This window comes from Chelon labrosus (genome assembly GCF_963514085.1).
Source record: "Chelon labrosus genome assembly, chromosome: 19".
NCBI lineage: Eukaryota > Metazoa > Chordata > Actinopteri > Mugiliformes > Mugilidae > Chelon > Chelon labrosus.
The window spans coordinates 4544475-4570372 of NC_140352.1; the positions used below are offsets into that span (position 1 = coordinate 4544475).

General features: G+C 42.6%; 2 protein-coding genes across 2 annotated transcripts; both read right to left on the reverse strand.

Moving 5' to 3' along the window:
* On the reverse strand, nt 1-8064 carry slc35g1 (solute carrier family 35 member G1). Its single transcript, XM_084567147.1, has 5 exons — nt 7579-8064; nt 5438-5618; nt 3717-3851; nt 3312-3508; nt 1-1588 (listed from the first exon to the last, which is right to left on the reverse strand). Exons 1-5 carry the CDS (start codon nt 7886-7888, stop codon nt 1176-1178), a joined length of 1236 nt encoding a protein of 411 aa, XP_084423273.1. The 5' UTR covers nt 7889-8064; the 3' UTR covers nt 1-1175.
* A 2051-nt stretch (nt 8065-10115) lies between these two features.
* Nucleotides 10116-24833, reverse strand: lgi1b (leucine-rich, glioma inactivated 1b; the record flags this gene model as incomplete). Its single annotated transcript, XM_084567922.1, has 10 exons — nt 10116-11974; nt 13206-13452; nt 13941-14161; nt 15624-15788; nt 15942-16111; nt 17182-17253; nt 19849-19920; nt 21652-21723; nt 24412-24483; nt 24634-24833. 10 exons carry the CDS (start codon nt 24831-24833, stop codon nt 11625-11627), a joined length of 1641 nt encoding a protein of 546 aa, XP_084424048.1. The 3' UTR covers nt 10116-11624.
* Between the last annotated feature and the right edge of the window lie 1065 nt (nt 24834-25898).

Sequence of the window (25898 nt, forward strand, 5' to 3'; positions counted from 1 at the left end):
GTTTTTAAGTATGACACAGTATGAATGGTCCCTATGTAGTAAACCTCTCTCTAAAGCAAAACATATGGGATATCATCAGTCAAAGTGAAATAAATTAAAGTCTGGCATGTCCAGACTGCAGCCTCGGTCAGTTGTTCTGGCAAATCGTATCCAGATGGATTTTAGAAGATGCGTTTTGTATAATCAGATTCAAAACCGATTAAGGCATAGACTGTATAAAAATATGGATGACGCATCTCCACTTCCTCCCATTTGGTCAAACTGACGCTAGTATCCCGGTGATATGGGCAGCACCATCTTTACAGTCTGGAGCCAGAGTCTGAGCAGTACTGTCCTGTATTTAGTCTTATATATTTATATATACTTCATAATCTCACGCCCCTCTCTTCACGGAGCGCCATGGCAACCGTCTTTCATCACGATGTCACGTCCTGTTTCTATAGCGTCAAACAACTACCTGAAACAAAACGTCTCAGAAAAAAGTAATTGATTTCTTAAAAAACAAAAAATTATTGGACGTGTACTTTAGAGATTAGTTTTAGGCCCAAGTCCCGTCCACTAACAGAGTTTAAATGGCCTATACTGCAGCCAGCCACCAGGGGGGAGCTCCACATGCTTGGCCTTCACTTTTAAGGAGCTGGTCCCAGTGTCCTTCTTTTCTATACAGTAGTCATAATGGGACATAACTATTCTGTAACTGACTTCAGTTTAGCTACATAGATACCCTGAGCAAGCACCTAAACTTCAAATTACTCACTAGGGCGCCCCCTAGAGGCTGAAGCCCAACAGACAGCAGGACTGGATTTCCCATGTACAGTATAATTATTATTATTATTAATAATATTATTTTTCAACCTATTCAGGTACGTCTGTAACATCCGGACACAAAAATAATTCGATCAGATCACTTGAAAAAAAAAAAAAAATGAACTGCTTGTCATAAAGATCTGTGCTTGCCGTCTGAGCGAAGCCTTATGTTCAGAGGTGTGTTTGTGTATACAAACTACCACGAGCTCATAAGTGACCGCTAAATAGATCGTCCCTTTCTACTTCTGCTCTCCAAAGAGCTTAAACCTCTTCACAGGTTTGCGTGTAAATAACAAGTAAAGTACAGAGTAAATCAAGAACATGTGAATGTAATAGAAAAGAGTAATTAAACTGCTATATGTCGCTTCTCAGCTCTTGCGTGAATTGCTAATCCACTTTCTGAGCGCTATCCCGCTGGTGCTCGCCACTATGCACAGAGTCCCTCCGAGGCTCCACCAGGTGGGCGCGCGGTTGAAGAAAATGAACTGGAAGGTGAAGGCCAGCAAAACGTCCACCGTCCTCATCAGGGACACGGGGCCGGCCTTCTCGATCTGCAGGGCCTTGGTGAGGAAGGCCTGGCCGGCGATGCCCAGAATGGCGATCAGAATCAGCAGCCAGCGGTCGCGGCCGCAGGACGGGATCTTCCACTCCCCGAGGACGGACAAGGTGATGACGCACTGGATGAGGCCGATGACGGCGTAGTACCAAACAGAGAGGTAGTAGTGGACGCTCTTACCCAACTTGCGGAGGACGACGAACGTGCAAGCAGCTCCGATCGCTCCTGCAAACAAATCAATGAGTAAGACGCAGAAGGAATACGCCACAGGACGGAGATTCAAAGGTCAGACTTGCTGATTCACTTCTACATTGTTATTATTGAATTCCTCATTAGATTATCTGGGTTAATTTAATCTAAGTACTGTATTAAACTTTTTAGCTTATGTTTCTTCATGTGACCTTTGTGATAATTTCATTTATATAGATACTAGTAGCCATTAAGGGTTGCACGAGTTCAGATTGTTTTTTTAAATCGACTATTGTGTGGCAAAAGTCAAGTTGACAGCGACTAGTCTCTGATGACGTCACTGATATATCTATATTCTTGACCTGAATACATATGCTGAGAACAGACAGCTCATGTTCTACATACTGTGAGCTGCAGATATGTATAGCCTGTATAAAAACATGCAGCACCTCAGCACCATCAGTAGCATTTAACAGTACTCCACAGTGGGTTGTTAGATGGGATAGTGTAGCAGCTAAAGGTCTAATAACTTTATCAAATAGTTGGTGTGCAGCCTCTTTTCCTTTTTTAGGTGCATTGTCTCCCAAGTGTTTTGCACTGTCTGTATTGAATTGTTTGTCTTTGCACTGTCTCTCGTTCTTGCACCGTTATCTGCACTGTCTGCACCGTTCGTACTGTTTGCTTTGTTTTGTATTGTCTGCATAAGCTTGCACACATGCACTTTATGCTCAGTCCTATGTCTTCATGTAGCTCCATGGTCCTGGAGGAATGTCCTCCCATCTCACTACGCGCTGCACCTACTACAGTATATATATGGTTGAAATCACCTTTCACCTCCCTTCTCTCTGTTACCACAGGACGTTTCGTGAAGTTGTTAACTGACTGCTGTCCAGAGGATTTGGACCGTTCCTCTGCTAGCGTTAGCGTTAGCCTTTTCAGATGCATTGCAGTAGTACTTTAGTTATATTTCAGGACTGACGTGTCACGGTAGTATGGGCTTCATCTTTAGTGAAGTATTTCCACACACTTGATGAACCAACGACCCACTGGGCTCCTCACCTGTCTTCTAGGAGGCGGCCATGTTGTTATTGTCACGTGAATCAACCCCCAATCCATGCTTTCGATGATTAATAAAGAACTCAACGTCAACATTTCCTCCACTCTTTACCACAATAAAACTATTGTTTTTAGAAAGCACTGAAAATCAGGGGAAACTGACGCCACTGCAACTGAAAATAATGCCGTTTCTCTGCGCTAACCACAATGTCGGACTGTTCCCAAACGAGAAAAGAAGAAGTAATTGTTGTCATCTGAGACTCAAGACGCTAGTTTGGCACTAAAGATAAAAAAGCAAAAAACAAATTAGGAATGTGGAGCCGCCCCTCCATTTCTAGCTGGGTGACTCAACAAAAACACATGTTTGCAAGTCAGAAACTGGTGAGGAATCCCGTCTTTACCACGAACCTCTCAATTACTGCTGGGTGGAAAAGTTCCAGCTGCAAATCTGAGCAGCTAAAACTTTCTTTGCTTGTTAGCAGAGTGGCTTATTTCACTGTTTTAAGGCCGCGCTTATAAATCTCTTTCATGAAAGATTTTTGAGCACCGCGAAAGATGAGAGCCACGACTGACTGCGCTAGGAGGCTATATTGCATCACCACGGCAACCCTCACCAGAAGCGTGACTAACACTCTCAATCTCCTTCTCCCCCCCTCGACTGATTTTCACTTCTGATTACGGTCAAACAAGCAATCGTCATCACCTGCGAAGGCGGCGATCGTCCCCTTGATGTGGTTGCTGTAGTTGCCCTCGATGCCGTGGGTGTGTTCGCCGAAGAGAAACGGCGGCCGGGCAATGAGGATGACTCCGGTGAGGGTAAAAACGGTGAAGACGCAGTCCCAGATTGTACACTTCTCCTTCAGGAAAATCCAAGCCAGGAGGGAGGTAAAAACTGGATTACTGAGGGGGGTCAATCAAAGGAAACGGTTGAACAGCAAAGAAAGAGGGGCCGAGATAATATTTAACGAATCACCGGTGCAGAATACGGAAGAGAGACCAAGTGGAGTAAGGACAATGAAGACTAAGAAAAAGGGATGATTGTAATCAGACAGAATGTATTTGTAGGGCGCCCTCAAATAATCCACAGTCGATAAGTTTTTCGCCTCACCTGAACATGATGACGGTGGCATCCGCCAGCGGCATCTGCTGAACTGCATAGAAAAGCATGATCATGGCGTTGGAGCCGACGAAGCCCCGAAGCACCAGGTATACACGTTTATCCCTGGGACCAAGGAAACCTGTCCTGGAGGAGCAGAGATATGAGGATGATGGATGAATGGATGGCTGAATGGATGGAGGGACGGCTAGACTGACTGATAGAAGAAGTAATAAACCTTTAGAAGAGGATGGATGGATGGATGGATGGATGGAGAAAGTATGTGGAGCACAGTGGGTTGTGAAATGACAAATGACAGGATGGCCGAAGAAAGGGGATGGATTTAGGTAGCGTGGGAGGTGGGGGTGACGGTGACGGATGGGTGCATGAGGCAGGAAGGGAGGAGGATTTGTAGGAGAAGAATTAATGAGAAGATAAACAAAGATGAATAGATGGATGGATGAGTGGGTGGAGTGGTGGGGATAGTGTTTGGGAATCTAGTTTCAGCTCTGTTTAAAATATGATTCTCAAGTTCCCAATAAAACATAACATACATCGATCAGGCATAACATTATGACCACCTTCCTAAAATTACGTAGGTCTCCAAAACAGTTGTGACTCATCAGAGAATGGACATGGGCCTTCTGAGGGTGTCCTGTGGTGCCTGGCAAGAGGGTGTTTTTAGTGGGGGGGCCTTTGAGGGGAGGGGCCTCTGTGGATCAGCCCACAGATACTTGATCAGTTTGGGATCTAGTGAATTTGGAGGCCAGGTCAACACCTTGTGCTGTTCTTCATGATGTTTTTTTAGTTGTTCCTAAAGTGTTTTTGTGTGTGTGTGTCTGTGTCAGGCTGCATCCTGCTGGGGATGGCTGCTGCCATCAAGGAGTGTCATTGCTATGGGGTGGGGGTGCCTGGTCTGGTCTAGGTGGGTGCTACATGTCTAAGTAACATCCACACCAATGAATGCCAGGTCTGAAAGTTTCCCAGCGGAACACTGAATTGTCACGAGATGGTCGATTATTCACGTCTCCTGTCTGTGGTCATAATGTTGTGGCTGATCGGTGTAAATGCACATTATTTCCAACAGCTATATTTTTCTAGGTGTAAAAAAATGTGCCTTTAAAGCACACTAGCGTTTCTTAATGTAAAATTAATGCTTGCACAGTATTTATTTATTTTCACAGTTGAGCAGTGACTTCTGCGTATTTGTCTATCAAACTGTGTGCAAAGGCATGAAATAAAAAGAGAGCATTACTGGCACGGATCTGTGCTCTTAATCTACTCATAATCCCCCCAAAAAATTCTTGATTCCAAAGCGACAAAAGATGATATTAAAGCAGGGGTGTCAGACGTACGCCCCGCTGAATTTTCAAAGTGTGAAAACGACACAGAAGACATTAACTGCAATTTCTCAATAAAAGTAACTGCTATTCCTAATTTATTTTTTTCCCCCACTAGGTGTCGCTCTGCTTTAGTCAGTGTTGCGGTTCTTTTTCTTGAAAAGTAGATTAGTTCATTAAATAGAAGCATTTCCATAATGTACATGTTCTTCTCTGCACTAAAACAAAAGGGAAACATCTGGAGTTGTCGTCATTTAAAGGTTATCATGTTGTTATGATACTGGTCCGGCCCCTTTGAGGTCAAACTGGGCTGCATGTGGGCCCCTGAACTAAGATCAGTTTGACACCCCTGGTTTAAAGAGTGTTTTAACCTGCTAATAAAGTCGCGCTTACTTGTGATAGATGAGTAACGGCAGAATGAAGACGATCTGGAAGAAGCAGCGTATGGCACTGATCTCTATGGCGTGGAGCCCCTGGATGGTTTTCACCAAGAGGGCAATGACGGAGAAGAAGACGGTGGACAGGAAAGCGTAGAACAAACCGAGGCCGGGACATTTCTTTGGTTTCTCTGGGCCTGTGGGACAAAAGACAAAACGAAAAAAGAGGTCAAAGAACAGGGGGAAAGTTGAATAATAGTGCTTATTTTTATTTAATGGCATAAAAGAGGGACTGAAACCGAGAGGATATGTTATTGAACGGCATGTGGCCTGGGTAAAAAAATTCAAAAAAACCACAAAACCGCGGGTGTGGTGCGGTGTTTGCAAGCGCCGTCCGTCTGTGGAAAGACAAGCTGATATGCTTACAGAGATTACATTTCCACCTGGGGTCACACGGGGATCTTTTATTGTACTAACCATTCCATTTATTAAATGCGGTGTTTGCTCTCTCTCACGCTTGGACAAAGCAGAAAGGCGCGGGTGGATGTGCAACGTTTGTGTTGTCATATCATAACTGTCACATTTGTTTGTGTATAGTTTTTCTTCCCCCCCACTACATCCATATAAACAGTGATTAGAAGAGATTAGACGTATTTATAACTTGTACTAGTGTCCTCCCTTTTCACGGCGCCATCTGACACCAGGTGCAAAAGGACCACATATAGAAAGCATAACTGATAAGGAGGGTAAACTTTAAAAACAAAGCCTAAAAGGTTAGCCCTATGCAAAAGCTAGGCTATATTTTCATACTGTTTCCATGGCAGGTGACTTGTTTGTTAAGATAATCGGATCAGAACTTGTGAGAAAGTGTAACTCTGTTTAAAGGCCAGCTTCGTATGATGGCCTGTTGCTTTAAAAGTGCACAGTCATCCATCCTCTTACAGGCCACTCCAGCAACATAATAGCATAACAGCAGCTCCAAATTTAATCATTATGTTTAAATTCAACCAACTAACATTTAACAGTGGGAATATGTGGAATATGTTTTCGCAGACGGGGACGCTCTGGCGGGGCCGGTGTTGGCCCGCGGGCCGTATGTTTGACATGCGGATGATGCAAAACGTTAAGCAGGCTTTAAAACAGAAGGCTACAAAGTTAGCAACCAAGTTGACGTCATGTAATTCACTGTAACGAGAGCAATGTGAACTATACTGTATTCGTTATTCGGTTGACACTGCATTGCAACTCTGTTTAAAGGCCAACTTCGTATGGTGGCCTGTTGCTTTAAAAGTGCACAGTCATCCATCCTCTTACAGGCCACTCCAGCAACATAAAAGCATAACAACAGCTCCAGATTTAATCATTATGTTTAAATTTAACCAACTAACATTTAACAGTGGGAATATGTGGCAATTTTGCTGCAAAATTCAACGTAATTTCCGCAGGCGGGACGCTCTGATGCAAAACGTTAAGCAGGCTTTAAAACAGAAGGCTACAAAGTTAGCAACCAAGTTGACGTCATGTAATTCACTGTAACGAGAGCAATGTGAACTATATTGTAATCATTATTAGGTTGACATTACATTGTAACCATGGTGCTGCTAGGTAAATGACCTGTTTGCACAATACTCCACGTATATCTGTATATTCCACGGCCATATTTATATTTCATTCATGATTATATTTTTTACAACTGTTGAAGAGAAAAACTCGTGGCATTGTACAACCTGTGTGTTCTGTAATGACAATAAAGATCATTCTATTATATTCCATATAGTCTTTATATTAAAAGTTTTTGAGCTGACACAAATACTTAATTATTATTTTTGTTTTTAAGTGTTGAACGCTTAATTTCGACGCGCTGTCTTAGCGAAAATCACAAAAGAAAAACTTCACTTAAACACAATCAACCTGTGCGTGACGCGCTCCCCTCTCCTCCGAGCCAATAGGTTAATACCAACCACGTGACGTCTGCTGATATCGCTTGATAAATGATGACGTTACGCGGTTGTATAACGTAACGCAGGAAGTTACTTTGTATCTTCTTCGCGTCACGAAGTTTGAACGCGTTGCGAAGACGAGGAAAAGGGGAAGAGGAGGGTGACACACATTTATTTACTTATTTATTTTTTGTAAACACGTGCGCTCGTCTCTAACCTTCGCGTGCGTCTCCTTCTCCGGATGCGGGCTTGTTTCTGACGCAAAACGACGGCGGGCACAGCGTTCTCTCCTCGCTGCCTTCGGCTGAGTTCTCGCTTCCTCTCGCTTCCTCCTCATCCTCCTCCTCCTCATCACCATCACGGTTAACCCACGACACGCGGTTGTCACTTCGCAAATGAATCCTCCCTGCCGTCGCTCCGTCGCCGTCGCCGCAGCTTGTTTCGTGGCGGCTGTCATCCTCGTGTAACGCCACCGTCACGTCGTCCTCTACGGACAGAGCCCGCTCGCGGTGGTTGCAGTCGCCCATGGTGAGATGTAACGGCCGAGCGGCAGCATGCCTCGGTGCGCGTCCTCCTGTCTGTCTGCCGCTGTCCTCAGTGACTGAGGAGGCAAGGTTAATGACTAACCTTGGTGGCAGGACGCGGTGACTCCCGGTGCTGTGGTTGCTTCACCCGCGGGGGGGCAGACGTGAACACAGACCTGTACTCTGCTGGGCAACTAAAACATGAGGCGATCAAAAACAACACACACACACAAAAAAAAAAAAAGTTCACGCCCACGAAAGGCTGTGACCTGTGGCGATTTGAACCAGCCGGCTTTACCCTTACCAAAACATTAGGAACACTAGGGAATGCATTTTTTAAATTTAATAAGATATTAAACTGTTTCTCACAGTGATTTGTGGATTTTGCATCTCGTGTGTTGAGGTACATCTCTTTCAGTGTAAAATCATTATAAGAAAACTTCCAATAGCTGCCAAAGAATGGACATAGACGTCTGACTTTACCTGAAATTGACTGGAAACTAGCATTATCTTCAAGCTCTTGTCTTACACAAACATTGCTAACAGTGTCAAGTCCTTCACTCTTCCTGTATCTAACATAGATTAGATTTCAATGTGAAAACAGTGTCTAGCAGATTCAAGACTATCACATGTAACTGTAAAGAGCGGCCACACTACAAGATTCAAATGCCCAGGACTCCCAGTCTCTATTAGAATACACAGCAAATTAGATGAACCCATGCTGCTCAAACGTAACATCCTATTCTCAATAAGCTCTTTAAATCTAGAGTTAATGCCATGTTTGATTAAAATATATATATATATATATATATAAATTACCCCAGAAAACATTTAATTGTTTAGCCATTATTAAATGGTCATCAGCTCTATTAAACACACCATATGTTCCTATCAAATCCTGCATCAGGACTGGAATAATTGCTTGTTTTGTTTTTCTTTTTATAGCAAATATTAAGTATAAGGAACCTTTTTCTGACACTCAAACATCCCAGCCAGTTCCAATCACTTAATTTCAGCCCCAACTAAACTGCAAGGCCCTTGATTTATATTCCTCCTCCGACAGATTATGGCTCCTGTTTGAAGTTTTATTTTGTTTCTGAGGTGGAAAAGTGACGGTGGATTCCAAAGTGGTACTTGCCAGTTCAACAAAATCACAGAAGAAAGCGTTTAAATCCGCCTCCACGACTGTTATGATGCTCGGTTTATTTTAAAACTTTTTTAAGAAATGTGGTACTGCACCTGTTCAATCGTTTCTGGAAGATAAATGCAAAGGCGTTTCTGTTATTTAGCCTAGCCCTGTCAAAATAATAGAAACGCACGCCCCTTACAACAGTAGACAATTAAATAGCACTGCTACACAACTGAACCAACAGCTCTCTATGAGTTATTTTAAACAAATGCTGAATACCACAACCTTCGTGAAGCTAAGATTTCCATGCAGGACTGTTGCGTTAAAAGACATTGCACCTGTGTACCTAATGACCCGGCAAGTGTGTGTATTTGGGCTCACAGGCATCTCTATGTATGATTATAAGACGCATTAAAGCCATTTTTTAAACAAAACTCTTCAGCCTTAATTATTTGTTGCTGAATACAAACCGAATAGGTTTCCTCAACATGTGAGGAATGGACAAACAATTAAAAAAAAAAAATCCAGATGTGAGGCTGCAGCATTTTATTACCGCTGTACATAAAATACAATTAGCAAGACGACGAAGGAGTTAGCTAGCATCATCTGTCCTCACCTAACGAGATCAGACTGACACAAATCTATACTAGGAAGCAGCATGTTACGCTGCATTTGAGGAGGTGATTTTTCTCCACTATACTCTAATGTCTACTGGCTATCTATAAAAAAATAATAATAATAATAAAACACAGAGTGTGGTCTGCTCTACGTACAAAAAGTAACACCATAAATTACACAGGTATTGTAAACATTATATTTGGCACATTGTTGTCAGTGGAGTTGTTAGTCGCTATCGATTTTCTCTTGTGTCCGAATAGGAGGAAGCACGCGAAAGCACAGGTAGCGCGTGCCGCACAGGGGTTTCGGCCTTTAGTCGCCGAGTCGAGGGACAACAATGGGTTTTTGTCGATTGGGGAGAAAAGGGGCAAGGGTGCAGTGAAAGAGAGAGGGGCTGGGCGGCACAGTGGGACGCTTCTAGTCAGTCATTCATCAGAAATCAATGTCTGTATCCGTGCCTGCAGTCTTGCTCAGCCGACAGGGCAGAGGATGTTTATATCCTCGGTTTCTCACAGTGTTTTACCTCTTTAAGTGTAAAATAATCATAAAATAGAGACCGAAAGCTGCCAAAGAATGGAAAATCTTTTAGAGAGGAATCTGATTTTACCTGCATTTGGATGGAAACTAGCGTTATTTAAGCATTATCCTGTCTCAAACATATTAGATTTCAATGTGAAAACAGTCTCTAGCAGGTTTCCAAGATTCAGGACTGTCACATATGACTGTAAAGAGCGGTCACACTATAAGATTTAAATATCTGTGATTCCCAATCTCTCAGCTTTAAAGGGGAACTACTGTTTTTTACAACCTGGACCTTATTTCTAGCATAAAATACGATCGTTTACTCACCCATATAACTTTTGTTTCATTTGCACTCGTTTAGGAGATAATTAGATCAGTGTATATCCATATAGTGGGAGTGAATGGGGCACCGAAACGCAGCCTCTAAATAATGCATTATCTGCCGCGAAACTCGTTAATTTCACCAATATTTTGTTATGATACGCTAGTGCTATTCCCCGTTGAGTCTGGAGTTACCTGTTAACATCATCCATTTCAGAAGACATCATCTGGGGTCTGTAGGTCAATCGACCCTCAGATGATGATAACAGGTAACTCCGGACTCAACGGGGAATAGCACTAGCGTATCATAACAAAATATTGGTGAAATGAACGAGTTTCGCGGCAGATAATGCGTTATTTAGAGGCTGCGTCTCGGTGCCCCAGTCACTCCCACTATATGGATATACGCAGATCTAATTATTTCCTAAACGAGTGCGAAATACACAAAAGTTATATGGGTGAGTAAACAATCGTATTTTATGCTACAAATAAGGTCCAGGTTGTAAAACACAGTAGTTCCCCTTTAATGTTTGCAGCTTCATTAGAATAAACGGCAAATTAGATGAATCTATGACCCCCACTGCTCGGACATAGCATCCTATTCTCAATAAGCTCTCTTAATCTAGAGTTAATGCCCTGTTTAATAAAAATAATACTTTAAAAATTACACCCAAGAAATATTTAATGGTTTAGTCATTAGTAAATGGTCAACACCCTGTATGTTCCTGTCAAACTCCTACAAGAGAAATGGAATAATAGAAAAAAAGAAGTTTCTTCTTTTCTTGTTTTGCTTTTTTTCCTGAAAGAGAATGTAATTGCTTTGAAATGGACAATAAGGCATTCCCAAATAGTACGGAACCATGATGAAGGTGCGAGTCGGCTCAAAAAGGGCTAGCTGCAGCAGGTTAGCAAATATTAATGATTAGGAACGTTGTAAAAATATATTCAGTGTCATTGGAATTACGTCAGACCTTTCTGAAACTCAAAAGATCCAAGCCAATCGTTTAATTTCAGTCTAAACTAACCTAAAGGCCCTGATTTATATTCCTCCTCCTGCTTGAAAGTTTCATTTTGTTTCTAAAGGGGAAAAGAGATGGTGGATTCTAAACTGGGCTGACGAGTTCAACAAAATCAGAACAGACGACGCGTTTAGTTACTCAAATCGATCATGAGATGTTCATAAATCTGAGTTTTCCCCTTGAAGCTGGACGCGAACAGGAACACCCGGTTGTCAATGGAGACCACGGAAAATCCCCGAGGCGCCTGGATATTCAGCTCCTGAGATGGGACAAACTGGCTCCTCTTGGTGTCCCACTGGTAGAGCTGTGTCAGTGAATAATCGCTGCCCAAGATGGCATACTGCCAGTTGCCGATGGAGACGGGCTGGAACACCATAGAGCCGCGGGAAGGAAATGTCTGGACCTCCTTGAACATGGCACCGTCCCAGCGCATCACCTTGGAGTCCCCGATGAATCTTGTCAAGCATATAAACAGATCACCTTTGAAAAAGGACAAAGATTCGGGGGACTGTTTAGTTTCCACATTGAGCTACTAAATCTGGACCTGAAGTAGAGGCGCTTACAAAAACAGTTTATGTAATTCTAAAATAATTCACTGCTTGTTATCGATGGCTATTCAGCAAAGAGCGACTAATAGGTGAGCTGCCCTTTTAAGAAAGGGAAAGTAATGATAATATTGCACAGCAGTGATTTATGGGCAGGTTTTATGGTAGTGGCGTTTCCTCTTACTGTCGCCAGAATGAAAGCCTATGATATGACGTGCTGTGCAATAAGGCAATAAATTCCAACAAAATGCAAGTCATCATCTGATTTCACAGGAAAGAAAAATATTGGATCAAAGTCCACTAATGAACAAATGACTCACCCCAGACTAAGTGAATTTTAGCATTAAAAATAAAATAATGGCACACCGGGTGATTTTGTAGGAACAATGTCTTTATAGTCAAAAATAAACCCGGTGCGTGAACACATGTACACCGAACAGCCACAACATTATGACCACTGACAGGAGAGGAGAAGAGAATAACACTGATCCATTTGGTCAGTTCTTGAAGCAAGCTGAGCTGCACTGGAGTAAAGTCAGTCTCAGGTATTTTAGACGCCACAGTGATGGTGACAAGGTTCACAGCGAGAAGTAGTTTAAACAAAAAAGGGGAAGTTTCAATTCGAGGCTCTGGTCCACAATATACACCAGTCAGCCATAACATTACGACCACTGACAGGAGAAGTGAATAATATTGACCATGTTGTGACAATTCAGTGTTCTGCTGGGAAACTTTTGGACCTGGCATTCATTGGTGTGGATGTTACTTAGACATGTAGCACCCACCTAGACCAGACCAGACACTCCCACCCCATAGCAATGACACTCCTTGATGGCAGCAGCCATCACCAGCAGGATGCTGGACAACTCAACAACTCAAAAAAACATGAAGAACAGCACAAGGTGTTGACCTGGCCTCCAAATTCACTAGATCCCAAACTGATCAAGTATCTGTGGGATGATCCACAGAGGCCCCTCCCCTCAAAGCCCCCCCATTAACAACATTCTGTTCCGAGACACCACAGGACACCCTCAGAAGGCCCATGTCCATTCTCTGATGAGTCACAACTGTTTTGGAGGCACAAGGGAGACCCACACAATATTAGGAAGGTGGTCATAATGTTATGCCTGATCGGTGTACATCGCTATTTAAGCTCCAGCCCTCACCTTTGACACGAAAGTGTTTGACAGAGAAGACGTCCTCCATATCTGGTATGTCCGTCCTGCGGTCAAACTCTTTATGGTTCCTGCTCCACTGGTACACAACTGGCCTCTGGGAGCTGCTGGACAAAATCAGGTGGGGTTTGTTGGAGATCTCCAGATATTCAACATCCGTGTCCCGGTACCACGGATGCAGCGACTGGTGGGTGTAGAAGCCATTGCCGTTCCATTTGTACACTGTTGTGGAGCCAGCCTACGAGAGGACATGTACAAAGCATCAGTTCGAGTACAACTTTATTCAAAACATGTCCACAGTGGTGCTCAATTGTGTAGAGATAATTACAACTGGACAAACATTAAGGAGTAAATTACAAATTGAAGGTATGGAGCCAAGCACAAATGAGTGTTTGTGTGCGTGCCCAAGTGTCCCTAAGCATATGTGAGAGCATATGCGAGCATTTGGCATTAGAAAGCTAATCAGCAGGAGCAGACGCAAGCCGACATGCTGCAGAGGACGCCGAGGGAAGGACTGGCTGACATGGAGGAAACAGTAGTTTAGAGAATAACTGTTCCTAAAGGGGTTTGAAACAATAACAAAAACACCTATACTATAATCTGAGACTGAATACCAACCATAGCAAACCAACCATAACTAACTGTACCGATACACTACCTGCAATAAAATGGTGTTTCAGGTACTTTCTGAATATTGGGAAAAGAGATATAAAGAAAAAGCCGAACCTTTGAGCTGTCAGCGATGACAAAGAAAGACTCTCCATCAACCATGAAGGTCTCAATGTCGTTGGGTTTGCGAATCTTCAGGATGTCAATGTCCTGGATCTTGATGAACTTGTTGGCAGAGGTGTCACGTTTGTAAATGTGCGAGCCCCCGAACAACTGGGCAACGATGACAAAGAGGTGGTTGTCGATCACCATGGGCTTGCAGACGACGGTGGAGGTGCCTAAGCAGAAGACATTAGGAGTGTCAGATAGTCGGCTGGCATTTAAAGGGTTTCTACCCAACACGGGTGGAAAAAGTTCCTTTAGAGTTATCAAAAAATAATCTAGAAAAATTCTTAAAGAATGTATCAGCGAGATGTAAAGAAGTAAATATTGTGGTTTAACATTCTGCAATTTAAGTTGGAGCTAACAGTAAATGCTACTATTCTGTGCAACGTTTAGTGGAGTGGTCTCCAACCTTTGGTCTTGAACCCCTCCAAAGTAATTAATATTAGGGGTCATGAATAATGATTAATGGGACAGAGAAGAAGATATTAACCAGACTTTCCTTCAATGCCAGCTTTCTGGCAATAGATTATTTCAAAAAATCATACAAGAAGTTTTAACTTTTGATAAAAACTGCCAATTTCTCTTTAGACGATTTTGGACCAAACTGTTGCGGGGACTCACTGACGACTTCCCCAGTGAACAACATATCTTGAAGGCTTTCTTTTCTATTTGCACTTGCAGAAGGAGTTTTGCACATAACAGTCAGTTTTAGCAACGTCACTAAGTTCATGTGCAACATACAAAATCATACAATAGCATCGCATGTGGGCTCGATAAAACCTGGATTTCATTTGTCTGTACATTTCTCTGTGTTTTGTTCCAATTTAAGGCTTCATTTTACCAAATGTTTACACAAGTTGACCAATGAACATACACTTAAAGGCACTTTTAGGGTACTGTGGGACCTAGACGCCGTAACTTACGTACGTAGCCAACATCAGTGCAAGTCATTTATACATGTGTGCTCATCAGTCTGGCTCGCTCTGCAACAACGCCACCCAAACACGAGTTGGTGCTGTGTCTTTTTTGCCAGTTGGTTTTAATTTTTGTTTGTACTTCCTGCTTCACTTTCAACAATGGTGACTGAAACTGAAAGACGAGTCATGCAATGGTCATGTTTGTATCTCAACCTCCTCAGTTAACCTTTCCTCCATGTGTTCCATTTCTATTGATCCAAAACAGTCGATTCGAAAATTGCGGAGATGGAAAAGCAGGCGGAAATACTAAAGCAGAAACACCCAACAACTAAGGGGACCAATCACAGCTCTTGAGTTACATTTCTATGGAGGTGCACGGTAGTTAGGGTGCTAGGGTCTGTGCAGGGTCTGCGCTGTCGCTGTAGCTTCTGCATCAACTTAACCCAAAAGTCTAAACCACCTATAAATCTAGACCAGTCACTGTACACTTGATGTAGGACATATTTGACTGATTTGATGGGAAATACCAAGGAGGAGATAAAAGACACTAAAAAAGAGTCCTACAGTTCCTACAGTGTGGATATCAGAAAGAAGAGTTATAGGATCTATGAGAACGTTCCTGTGGTTCAAAAGCACCAATAGACGTATTTGACAAATGACAAGGGTATGGTTTAATCTTTCTTTACAATGTTCTATATTTACTTGTTTTTAAACTCACTTTGAATGGTGTCATACGTTCTGAAGGTCATCTCCACATGATCCCATTCCAGGAAGCTGCAGGTCCCGGCAAAGGGCTGGGCAAACACGACATACTGCTCTTGACCAAAGGTGAAGGCCTCCACCGAAATGGACTCAAACTTCAAGGACTGATAGGAGGCAAACTCTAAAAAGTGTGGCCATAACACAGCAATTAAAACTCTTAAGTAATCCATTCATACCCACAGCTTCTTGCATAAAAGCACACAGGAGAAAACTCTTGACACCTTTGATTGTATAGTAAGTCTACGAGAAGAGGTCGGACACTGGAGGGTGATACCTGCTGTGATGCAGTCGAAAGAGTGCGGCATCAGGTCGTTGATCTTCTTCCCCTGGTTGATGGGCGGACCACTGCAGTAGATCTGGTCCAGGGTGGCGTTGGTGTGATGCATCCACTCCACCAGCCACTTGAGCTTGCAGTCACAAATCAGGTTGTTGCCTCGCAGATCCCTGCAACGCACGAATGGATCCCATCAGTTTAAAGATATCAATATGTTTTTGTTTTGTTTTTCTGAAAAGCGAATTTTAAGCACAGGCTTGTTATTTCCAGTCACTGTTCAGTTTCTACTCAGTGCTCTGCCCTCTGCCTCTCCTCTACTTGGCTGCACTTCAAGCTAACAAAGCCAGAGCACAAGTGTCCTATCTCCGGAGTAGTCTCTGCTCATCACCCACTCTCAGCCCGAATACCTATTAACCTTGGCTGAGTGTGTTGAATCCACAGACACAGGCATTGTTCCGCTTGATTGTGTCAGTGTGACCGAGACCAGGATCAGGTTCTTTTCTCTGTAATTGACTTGTTTACCATTCACACTGACACCCTGGCATCCGAACCCAAGCTTTCCTCCTCCTCTCTCCTTTATATTAGCATCTTCTTGCTTTTATATTCGTAGGCTGTCCTCTTCTTCACGGCATTGCTTTCGACTTACTTTTTCATTATTTTTCTAGTGAGGGGATTTCTCTCTTTTCCTTTTCAGCACTATGACCTCACAATATTATTGCATTTAATACAGAGGAATAAATCGATCAGGCAAAACATTATGACCACTGATAGGAGAAGTAAATTGTGACAATTCAGTGTTCTGCTGGGAAACTTTTGGACCTGGCATTCATTGGTGTGGATGTTACTTAGACGTATTGCACCCACCTTGCCCCTCCCCCCCCAATAGCAATGACACTCCTTGATGGCAGGAACCATCTGCAGCATGAAGCATCCATGAAACAACTCCAAAATATGAAGAACAGCATAAGGTGTTGACCTGGCCTCCAAATTCACAAGAACCCAAACTGATCAAGTATCTGTGGGATGATCCACAGAGGCCCCTCCCCTCAAAGGCCCCCCCACTAACAACATCCTGCTGCCAGACACCACAGGACACCCTCAGAAGGCCCATGTCCATTCTCTGATGAGTCAGAACTGTTTTGGAGGCACATGGGAGACCTGCACAATATTAGGAAGGTGGTCATAATGTTATGCCTGATCGGCGTGCATAGTATATGTAAGCACATAAGCACAGACTCACACTTTGGTCAAAGCATCCATGCCTTTGAAAACATCTTTGGGCAGCGTCTCAAGGTTGTTGTACGCCAGACTCCTGTTCAGATAAGAGGAAAACAACTACAGTGATTGAGTTAGACTGCACCTTTGTAGGCAGTAAACAAAACCACTTCACTCTATGCAGTGCTTTTCATCATTTATATTTCATCAGAAGAGAAAAAACAAGGCAGAGCAATTACACTGAGTACATGGAGGGATTAGTAATTGTTAGAAAAGGGTGAAATGAGTTTATCCATCACTGCCTGTAGGAGATGTTAGTGTTTAATTTCCTTAATACTGGTCACAGAGTTTCATGTTTTTTTTTAAACACCTTAAACAGCGATGTGCTTTCAGGTGGATTTTGCGAGCCAGTTAAAAATAGACCCGGAGACATTTCATTTGTGAGCCAGAAACTGAAGTCCAAACCAGAAGGCGACGTGAATGAAATGAAATGTCAGCGTAATTCACGAAAGCTGCATTATTTATATCTGAAAGTCGATTCTCCGGGGGAGGGGAAAGAGAGAGACCATTTTACTTTGAGTTTGCACAAGAGTGTACTCTCCAAACAGATGGGGAGAGTTAGAGCAGAGTGGTCAGGATTCCAGCAAGACTCCTGCTTCTGCCCTTAAATAATGGATTTTATGTGTGTGTGTGTGTGTGTGCGTGTGTGTGTGTGTGTGTGTGTGTGATGCATTTAAAAGGCCCTTTAATACTGCACATACTTGTCTTTTTTATATCTCTTCCTGGGTTAGAAATGCTGGTAAATCTTTGTAAATCTTTATACTTTATGGATGCTTAATTGAAATCGAGTCAGTCCTCGACCAATGAATAGACTGCAGCGTTGGCCTTGTCTATTAACGAAGCGTTCTGCAATGGTTGCACCAAAACATAATGAAACGAGACAGACTCAAAGGCAAAAAGTGCTTGATACAACACATTGTCAAACATTTAACCGGCCGTTCCCTAATCTCTCTGGCTTCTGACATATTATAAAATGCAGCATGTAGTCGGTGTCACATTTCAGATCTCTGTGAGCAGCTAAAAGCTCCACCAAGTAGTAGGGGTTGCACGAGTTCAGATTTTTTAAAGTCGACTATTACGTGACGAAAGTCAAGTCAGTACCGACTAGTCTCTGATGACATCACCAATAGAAACACAGTAGAAAGTAATGAAATCTATATTGTTAACCTGAATACATATGCTGAGAACAGACAGCTCATGTGCTACATACTGTGAGCTGCAGATATGTATAGCCTGTATAAAAACAGGCAGCACCTCAACACCATCAGTAGCATTTAATAGTACTCTGCAGTGTGTCGTTAGATGGGATAGTGTAGCAGCTAAAGGTCTAATAACTTTATCAAATAGGTGATGTGCAGCCTCCTTCTCTCTGTTACCACAGGACGTTTGGTGAAGTTGTTAACTGACTGCTGTCCAGAGGATTTGGACCGTTCCTCTGCTAGCGTTATCCTTTTCAGATGCATTGCAGTAGTACTTTAGTTGTATTTCAGGACTGACATGTCACAGTAGTATGGGCTTCATCTTTAGTTAAGTATTTCCACACACTTGATGAACCAACGACCCACTGGGCTCCTCACCTGTCTTCTAGGAGGCGTCCATGTTGTTATTGTAGATACGGTAGAATTCTGTTTACATCCTGCTTCGGTAATAATAATCTAATGATGTCTTAGATATTAATATATTACTTTGAGGAACCAAACCAGTACTTCTACTTACATACTTAAACTCCGCCTTGTTGCTAACACTCTAACTTAAGTAGGATTTTTAACATCGGACTTAATATGGTTCCGATTGTGTCCTGTCAATCTGATTCCTCTGAAGCACTCATTTGAGCAGCATTTATAGTCTTCAGCCTTAAGTTTACTTTTTCCCCACATCAAGCATGTTTGAATACATGTTGACAAACTGGTAAACTTCTCATATTTTATTTTCTTTGCTCCATAGTAATGTGAATGTACAAATATGATGTGAGGAGACTCGTACACAGCCATGAGGAACACCGGGTGAGCTGCAAGTGCAAGTGAGCTGCATAAAATATTCTCGGAACAACCTGTTTGAGAGCCACAGTGAGAGAGAGAGATATTATAGGTCACTCAGTTTAAGGTTACAGGACAGCTATGTTTAGACCTGACCTACAGGTCACTCACGTTCTCGGCTATATTCGCTTTTGGCAAGCTACCCAGATCGTTAAAGATGTTGTTTGGCCTTTCTCTGCGTTCCTTCCTTTCTGTTTGAAGGGGACATCCTAATTTAAACGCGGTAAACACAGATATGTACTCTGTGACGGCCAGGTGACAGCCATACCTCTAGTTACATTATTGAATTAGAAAACATTCTAAACCATACTCTGAGCTTTCGTTTTCACTATGTGTGCAACATTAGAAAACCATACGACAGAAATATGTGAGGATTTGTCTGTTCCACAAAGCCGTGACACATCCAGATCTGCCCTCCTGCAACCTGATCCAGCTGACACCTTCAGAAAGACAGTCACCTTGGGAACCGACCGCCGGCAGCAGCACTTCTGCCTACCTTTGCGTTCCACACAGCGACAAAGTGATGCAAGGACAGAGAGGGGAAATTGATGTGCACTTTTTTTTTTTTAAAGCATGGCAAAAAACAAGATACTTACAGATGTATCAGTGCTTTCAGGCCCCGGAAGGCGTTCGGGGATATGGATGCAATCTTGTTGTTTTCAATGAATCTGTGAGTGAGAAGTTTTTTATTAGCATTTTGACAGATTCAAGTAATCCTACACAAGTCTATACTATACGGCCAGCTTTTCATGACCCTTTTTTGTTTTGATCAAGGTCTTTTTTATTTTGTTTTTACAATTTACTGTTTAACATAGGTCCAACAAAACAAAATCCGGACAGTAAATCCCCTCCAACCTCAAAATTTTCCAGAAGACCCCCTGATTGTGTATCTGATCTTCTCCAACTTGGTATGGTGCATGATTTCCCTAATCCTGGCTGTATGTTGGAGGTGTTGGGTCTTTCATTCATTTGTTCATCTTGTGCAACCGCTTGTCCTGAAGGCTCGGGGGGGACCTATCCCAGCTGTCATCGGACGAGAGGCTAACGCTAACACAGGCGGACGGTGGGAGGAAGCCGGAGTACCCGGAGAGAACCCATGCAGACACAGGGAGAACATGCAAACTCCACACGGAAAGGCCCAGTCGGCCATGATGGATTAGAACCCAGAACCGTCTTGCAGGGAGGCATCAGTTTTCCAAAGCCGTTTCCCAAAAATTTTAGAAAAGGTCTTAAAGATGGACCGCCAGAAAGTGCAAAGCTTCGGACGTGTACAGAACACGTGTAAGAAGAGGATGGCCGGATCCCGTCCACATTGATCACAAGTGCGGTCTATGTCAACTTTGATCCTAGAGTCTAACTTTAGACCAGTGCAGACGTCGTACAATTTTGTCAATCTTTAAGTGACTCTTTAAGAAAGTCCAGATCTTTCTGCGTCTCTCCTCTTGCTGTGGTAAAAATGATAAATGATAAAAATGATAAAATAAAATAGCTCACTTGGAAATTTCTTGGAAAATCTCCAAGGAAATAAAATTAAACTCAGAAGGCACTGCACACTCAAACAAATGTTTTTTTTTATTATTATTATAAAGGTCCTGCCATTATTAGGCAACATTAGTGAAGACATCTGTCTGGGTGAAGCGTCAGTGTCAAGGGGCTTCAGATAAAATACCAGCCTGCATGCCAATATTGATTTTTTGCAAAATTAAAGCATAAAGGAACATTCGCTGGTTACCATGGGGACGTTTCTAAAATTTGCGAGTGGGAGTGTGTTTGATTGCTATTCCATCTAGTACTGTTAATTTAAAAGTTCACAGTTTTGTTTTGGGTGTCTGCCAGACTACTGAATGTTCAGTACTGTACTTTAGTGCAGCACTTCTTTCTCCTCTCTCTCTGAAATGCTCAGTTTTAGCTCCTGTCTCTGCTGACTCATTTTATTGTTTTGGTTTTGTTGTTGTTTTGGTCAGGTACATCACCCATAGGTACCCGTACCCTGAAATTCCCTTTTATTTGCAAAGAAAAGCAAAGTGGATGAAAGTGAAGGGAACCCCCCCTACAACCAAAGTATGGTTTCTTTAACTCTTTTTAGGGCACTCATTGAAATACTTGGGAAATTCTAAATTTCAACCCTAGAGTGTTGTTGCAGGACATTTTTTTACTTTTGTACCATTTTTCAAAATTTTAAATTTTCATGTAGAAAATCCAGATCAATAAATTTACCATACATGGTTCCTCGTTCATTCAGAGGAGGACCTTGCAGACCACATTTGACCCTGATATGACCTGAGAACGTTGCCTTGATCTTCTCTGATTGACTGAGTGCAAACCACATGCTTCTAAACCTCATTGAGAGACACAGGGATGCAATTTAAACCCATTTAGGGTTAACCATTTGTACTCACAGGTATTCCAAGTGCGGTAAACCAAGGAAGGCATCCTCGTCAATTAGGTCAAAAGAGTTTGCTGTGAACAATCTGTGAAGAAAGAACAAATAGAACATAAATAAGACCATGTAGTTTGTTCTGCAGACAATCCTACATCTTTTTAAGTTCCCACGGTTTCTCTTGAAATCCCACTGTTCAGGGCTATAACTAAATCTGGTACTGTAAGTTTAATATCTGTTTACTCAAACTGAGATTGATGTTTTCACAGGCTGTTTTCTACACCAGTGACAGTGACTCTGAATCCAAAACGGGAAAAAAATAAAAATATTCGACTGTGTTCACAGTAACACACAAAAGGCTCATTCAGCAATTCCACCACCCCCCCGGCATAGCACACGGTCAAAGGATGAGCCAGATGAATAAAACTGAGAGATTTCATAACAAAGGAGGGAAATGCTCACGTCCTCCCACTTCTATCTGAGTCACTAGTCATATCACAAACTCACAGAGTCACGTCCAACAAGAGCATATTGTGCAGCTCGCCTCATCTACACATGAAATCAGACGGTGAGAACTTGAAAGGATTTAAGTCTACGTACTTCCAGTGGAGGTGGAAATAATGAACATATTCTGTAACACGCGTAAAGCTTCTTCCTTGGTGTTTCTTCTTGTGCTTTACTTCCTGTCTGTGTTTTGTGTGTTCTTACCTCATTAGTTTAACCTGTGTCCCGTCAACCTCTCAGCAGATGAGTGTATATACCGTATGCTTAGTCGTCTGTTTAGTAACTAGCGTTCCAGCCTCTTTTCCCTACCTCCATGTACCTTGGTTGTTGCTTTCTATTTTTAATGGATTTCCGCCGGTTTCCGGATTTGGGTTTTGGGTTTTTTTCCTGCCTGCCCTGCAGCAGTTTTTCTGTACCAGATTTTGTAAGTTTTCGTTATGAACTTCTTTCCTTTCCTGCTCCTGCCACCCGTCGTGTCCCAAGTTAACACAACACTGAAACTAAAGTCCCATCCATAATTCAATTCTCAATTTCAGCTTCAGCTTCCCGTGGGAAGATTACATCTGACAGCGAGGATAAAGCAATGTCATTACTTGGCATCCTTCCTTCTGTCTGCTTCTCCACTTTGGACGAAAGCCAACCACCGTCTTCTGTAGATAAGTACACTGTCTATGGATAAGGGCTTCACACGGCCCCGTTTCAATGAAACCAAACTGTCCACTTGAAAAAGGATGGGATGCGGATTTAAGCATAATAATCCCAGAGGCAATCTAGCAGGAAATTATACAGCGAATTTATTCTTCTCTTTCCACATGCCTCAGGGACACTATAATCCGGTTTAAAACAGTGCACCGCCATTTTTGGACCAAAAGGTAAACTATCCAAGATTAATACAGATATTGAATGTACATGGCCGATGCAAACAAGCTTCCGCAACATTGCCACATCTGTTTTGGCCATGTCCCAAATTATATATGGATTCCGAAAATTTTCGGCCGAAAACCGAAAATGCACTTTTGGGCCGTTTTCGGCCGAAAATTTATGGCCGAAACAGGATGTTGTGATGATGCAAGCAACAACTGCAGCAATTTTCGGCCAAAAATGGCCCAAAAGTGCATTTTCGGTTTTCGGCCGAATATTTTCGGTGCATCCCTATCTGAGACCTTTTCAAGACTATGTGACTCTGCTGGCCAGAAGGCTTGTTTTATCCGAAGGATTCTTTTCCTCCCACATACTGCCTGTGGATTACAGAGGTTGTGTATCGCGTCCGACTAGAGAAGGTCAGGTATACCATCAGAGGGTCCACCAGGAAATTTAATGCCACTTGGCTGCCATTTATATCCTTTGATGAAGGTATGAACATGTGATTTAACCCAACCATGTGTATGTGTTAAGTTTTTTTCTCTCTTTCTTCTTCTAGCTTTTGTATTCCTCTATGTGCAGAACACCTTGATGCATGAGCATGCTTGCATTTACAGGTTTTGTCTCGGCGGTCCAGTATCTGGGGGTCGGGGAGTGTTGTCAGGACTGGACAGAAATGTTCACTGTCCTTTGTTCGGCAATGGAGAAGAAAAAACGAAGACCTTGATGTTAAGAGCTTGTAATACCAAGAATTCATGTTGGAATGTTCTTATTGTCCCTAAGACCGGTCACAGTTACCCTTTACTTCCCGACCGTTGACCACAACGAAGCCCCATTGATTAAGGAGCACTTTAATTGAGGTTAGGACGGGGCCAAGTCACCTTCGCAGTAAATGACCTCTCCTTCGCTTTCCTCAATTAATTACCCTCCTTCTGGTCCTAAGCTTTGGCCCCCTCATGCTTCAACGCTACGTCCTCCTACATTTGCGAGTTCAGGGCACATTCAGAGTGAGACAGATTCCGTGTCATGGCACGGAGGAGCCAAGAAAGATGTTTGCAAAGCCCCGTCTTTGTTGATCTGCTCCACAGACCGCCCCCCAGGCCCTGCGGTGTGGACGTAATAATGTCAGCCGCGTTACTAAGTGAAGCTGAGCAGTTATGTGCGTCTGTTAGTTCTCTGCTGAATTCGGCTGACAAAAAAAAAAAAAAGTGTTTATCTACCCAACACACACACACTGTTCCTCTCTTCAACCCCTGCTGTTAGTTGATGTAGCCATGTGGTCTGTTGCATAATCCTGACACCATTACTGAGAATCCCCCTTTAAATATGCATACGAAGTCCTCTGGGGATACACGTCCTCATTGTTTAAATACAAAGCAAAGATAGATAGATAGATAGATAGATAGATACTCACAGTAGTTGCAAGGCAGGTGTATGAACAAAGCTTCCCCCAGTGATTTCATTAAATCCCGACTTGACAAAAGACCTGAATGAATAGAGAATACATTAAAGGCAGAGGGGGGAAAAAACAAAAACAAAGATGAGACAGTCACAGAGCGCTGCCATAGGCTGCCTGACAGTACCCAGCAGGATTAGATTTGGCACAATGGAATCAAAAAGTCTGTTCGCCACTCACAGTGAAAGGACGTCGGATGGGAAGGAGTGAGGCACCGATCGGACATTCTCACACAGGGCATTATCTTTGGTGCAGGTGCATCCAGTGGGGCACCTGGACTGCCTCACTCTCCGTCCGTCGGATGACACCAAGCTGACAGCGGCGACGCAAACCAGGAGCGTCCATCCTCCTCTCCATCCCGCTCTGCCCGGGTATCCCATTCCTTCAGCACATGCAACTTCTAGGCTACAAATCCGCGAGTTATCCTTACAGTTTCTGACCTCGATGCGATTTATATTCTGTAAATCGATGTTTCCGTCTTGTTTTAGAAGCAGGCGCCCTGACGCAGGCTGGCGTCTATGCTCCTCGCGTCTCAATGGGAAGGCATCAGTCCAGCGGATTTGTTCGGCAAGGCGCAGGATTACAAATCAGACGGGACACGGGACAAAAAAACAAAACATTCCCGATGTTTTGTCATAAAAAAAAAGCAAAGATCTGATCCTCGAAAAGTAGGCTAAAAAACCCGAAGCTCCAAATCACTCTGTTTCTTATTGCTCCGCCGCTTCCAAAGAAGTTGTAGACTAAAATGCTGCAGGCATGAAAGAAAGAAGAAAAACATCCCGTTAGAGAGAAAGGAAGAAAGAAAGAGATGGAGGCGAGAGAGAGAGAGAGGGAGAGGGGACAGAGAGAGAGAGAGAGAGAGGGGGGAAGAGGCCCCAAGGTGCGCTTTTTTATCAGCAGTGCCAGCTATTATTTATGCGCGCTTCAGAGCCGTGCATGGTTAATGGGAAGAGGCTATTCATGAGGAGCGAATGCACCTGCCCCGCTCATTCAGATGCTGCCTCCTTTCTTCTCTGCTTTGGCATAATAGGGACATTAAGTGTGAAGAGAAAAAATAAAATTAAAAAAAGATGGGTTTATAGCTGTACGGTTAAAAAATAAATCCTATCAAATAACCAACTAGGCAAGCATTCAAAAAAGAAAGTGTTTTCTTATCTATATCATTTAATAATATAAAAATATTACTTTATAAAAATATATCACGATTGTTATATATTATATGTCAATCCCTATATTAAATTATATATAACATAAAAAATAAAATTGCATTTTTTCTTATGTCATTAAATATATTAAATACAAATTTATACAAATATTTATAAAATATTATTATAATTAGATATATATATATATGTCAATGTTAAAAATATTATGTTAAAAATATACCATATTGCTTTATATTATATATCATTCAATATATTAAATGATATATAAAATAAAAATTA

Bases quoted from the DNA above. Each gene is read 5' to 3' on its own strand.
- slc35g1 (XM_084567147.1), bottom strand. From the start codon at position 7,888: ATGGGCGACTGCAACCACCGCGAGCGGGCTCTGTCCGTAGAGGACGAC. The intron at 5,619-7,578 runs GTTAGAGACGAG...TTTGTCCCACAG, and splicing joins AGAAGGAGACGCACGCGAAG to GCCCAGAGAAACCAAAGAAA. The intron at 1,589-3,311 runs GTGATGACGATT...ATTTGTTTGCAG, and splicing joins GACGATCGCCGCCTTCGCAG to GAGCGATCGGAGCTGCTTGC.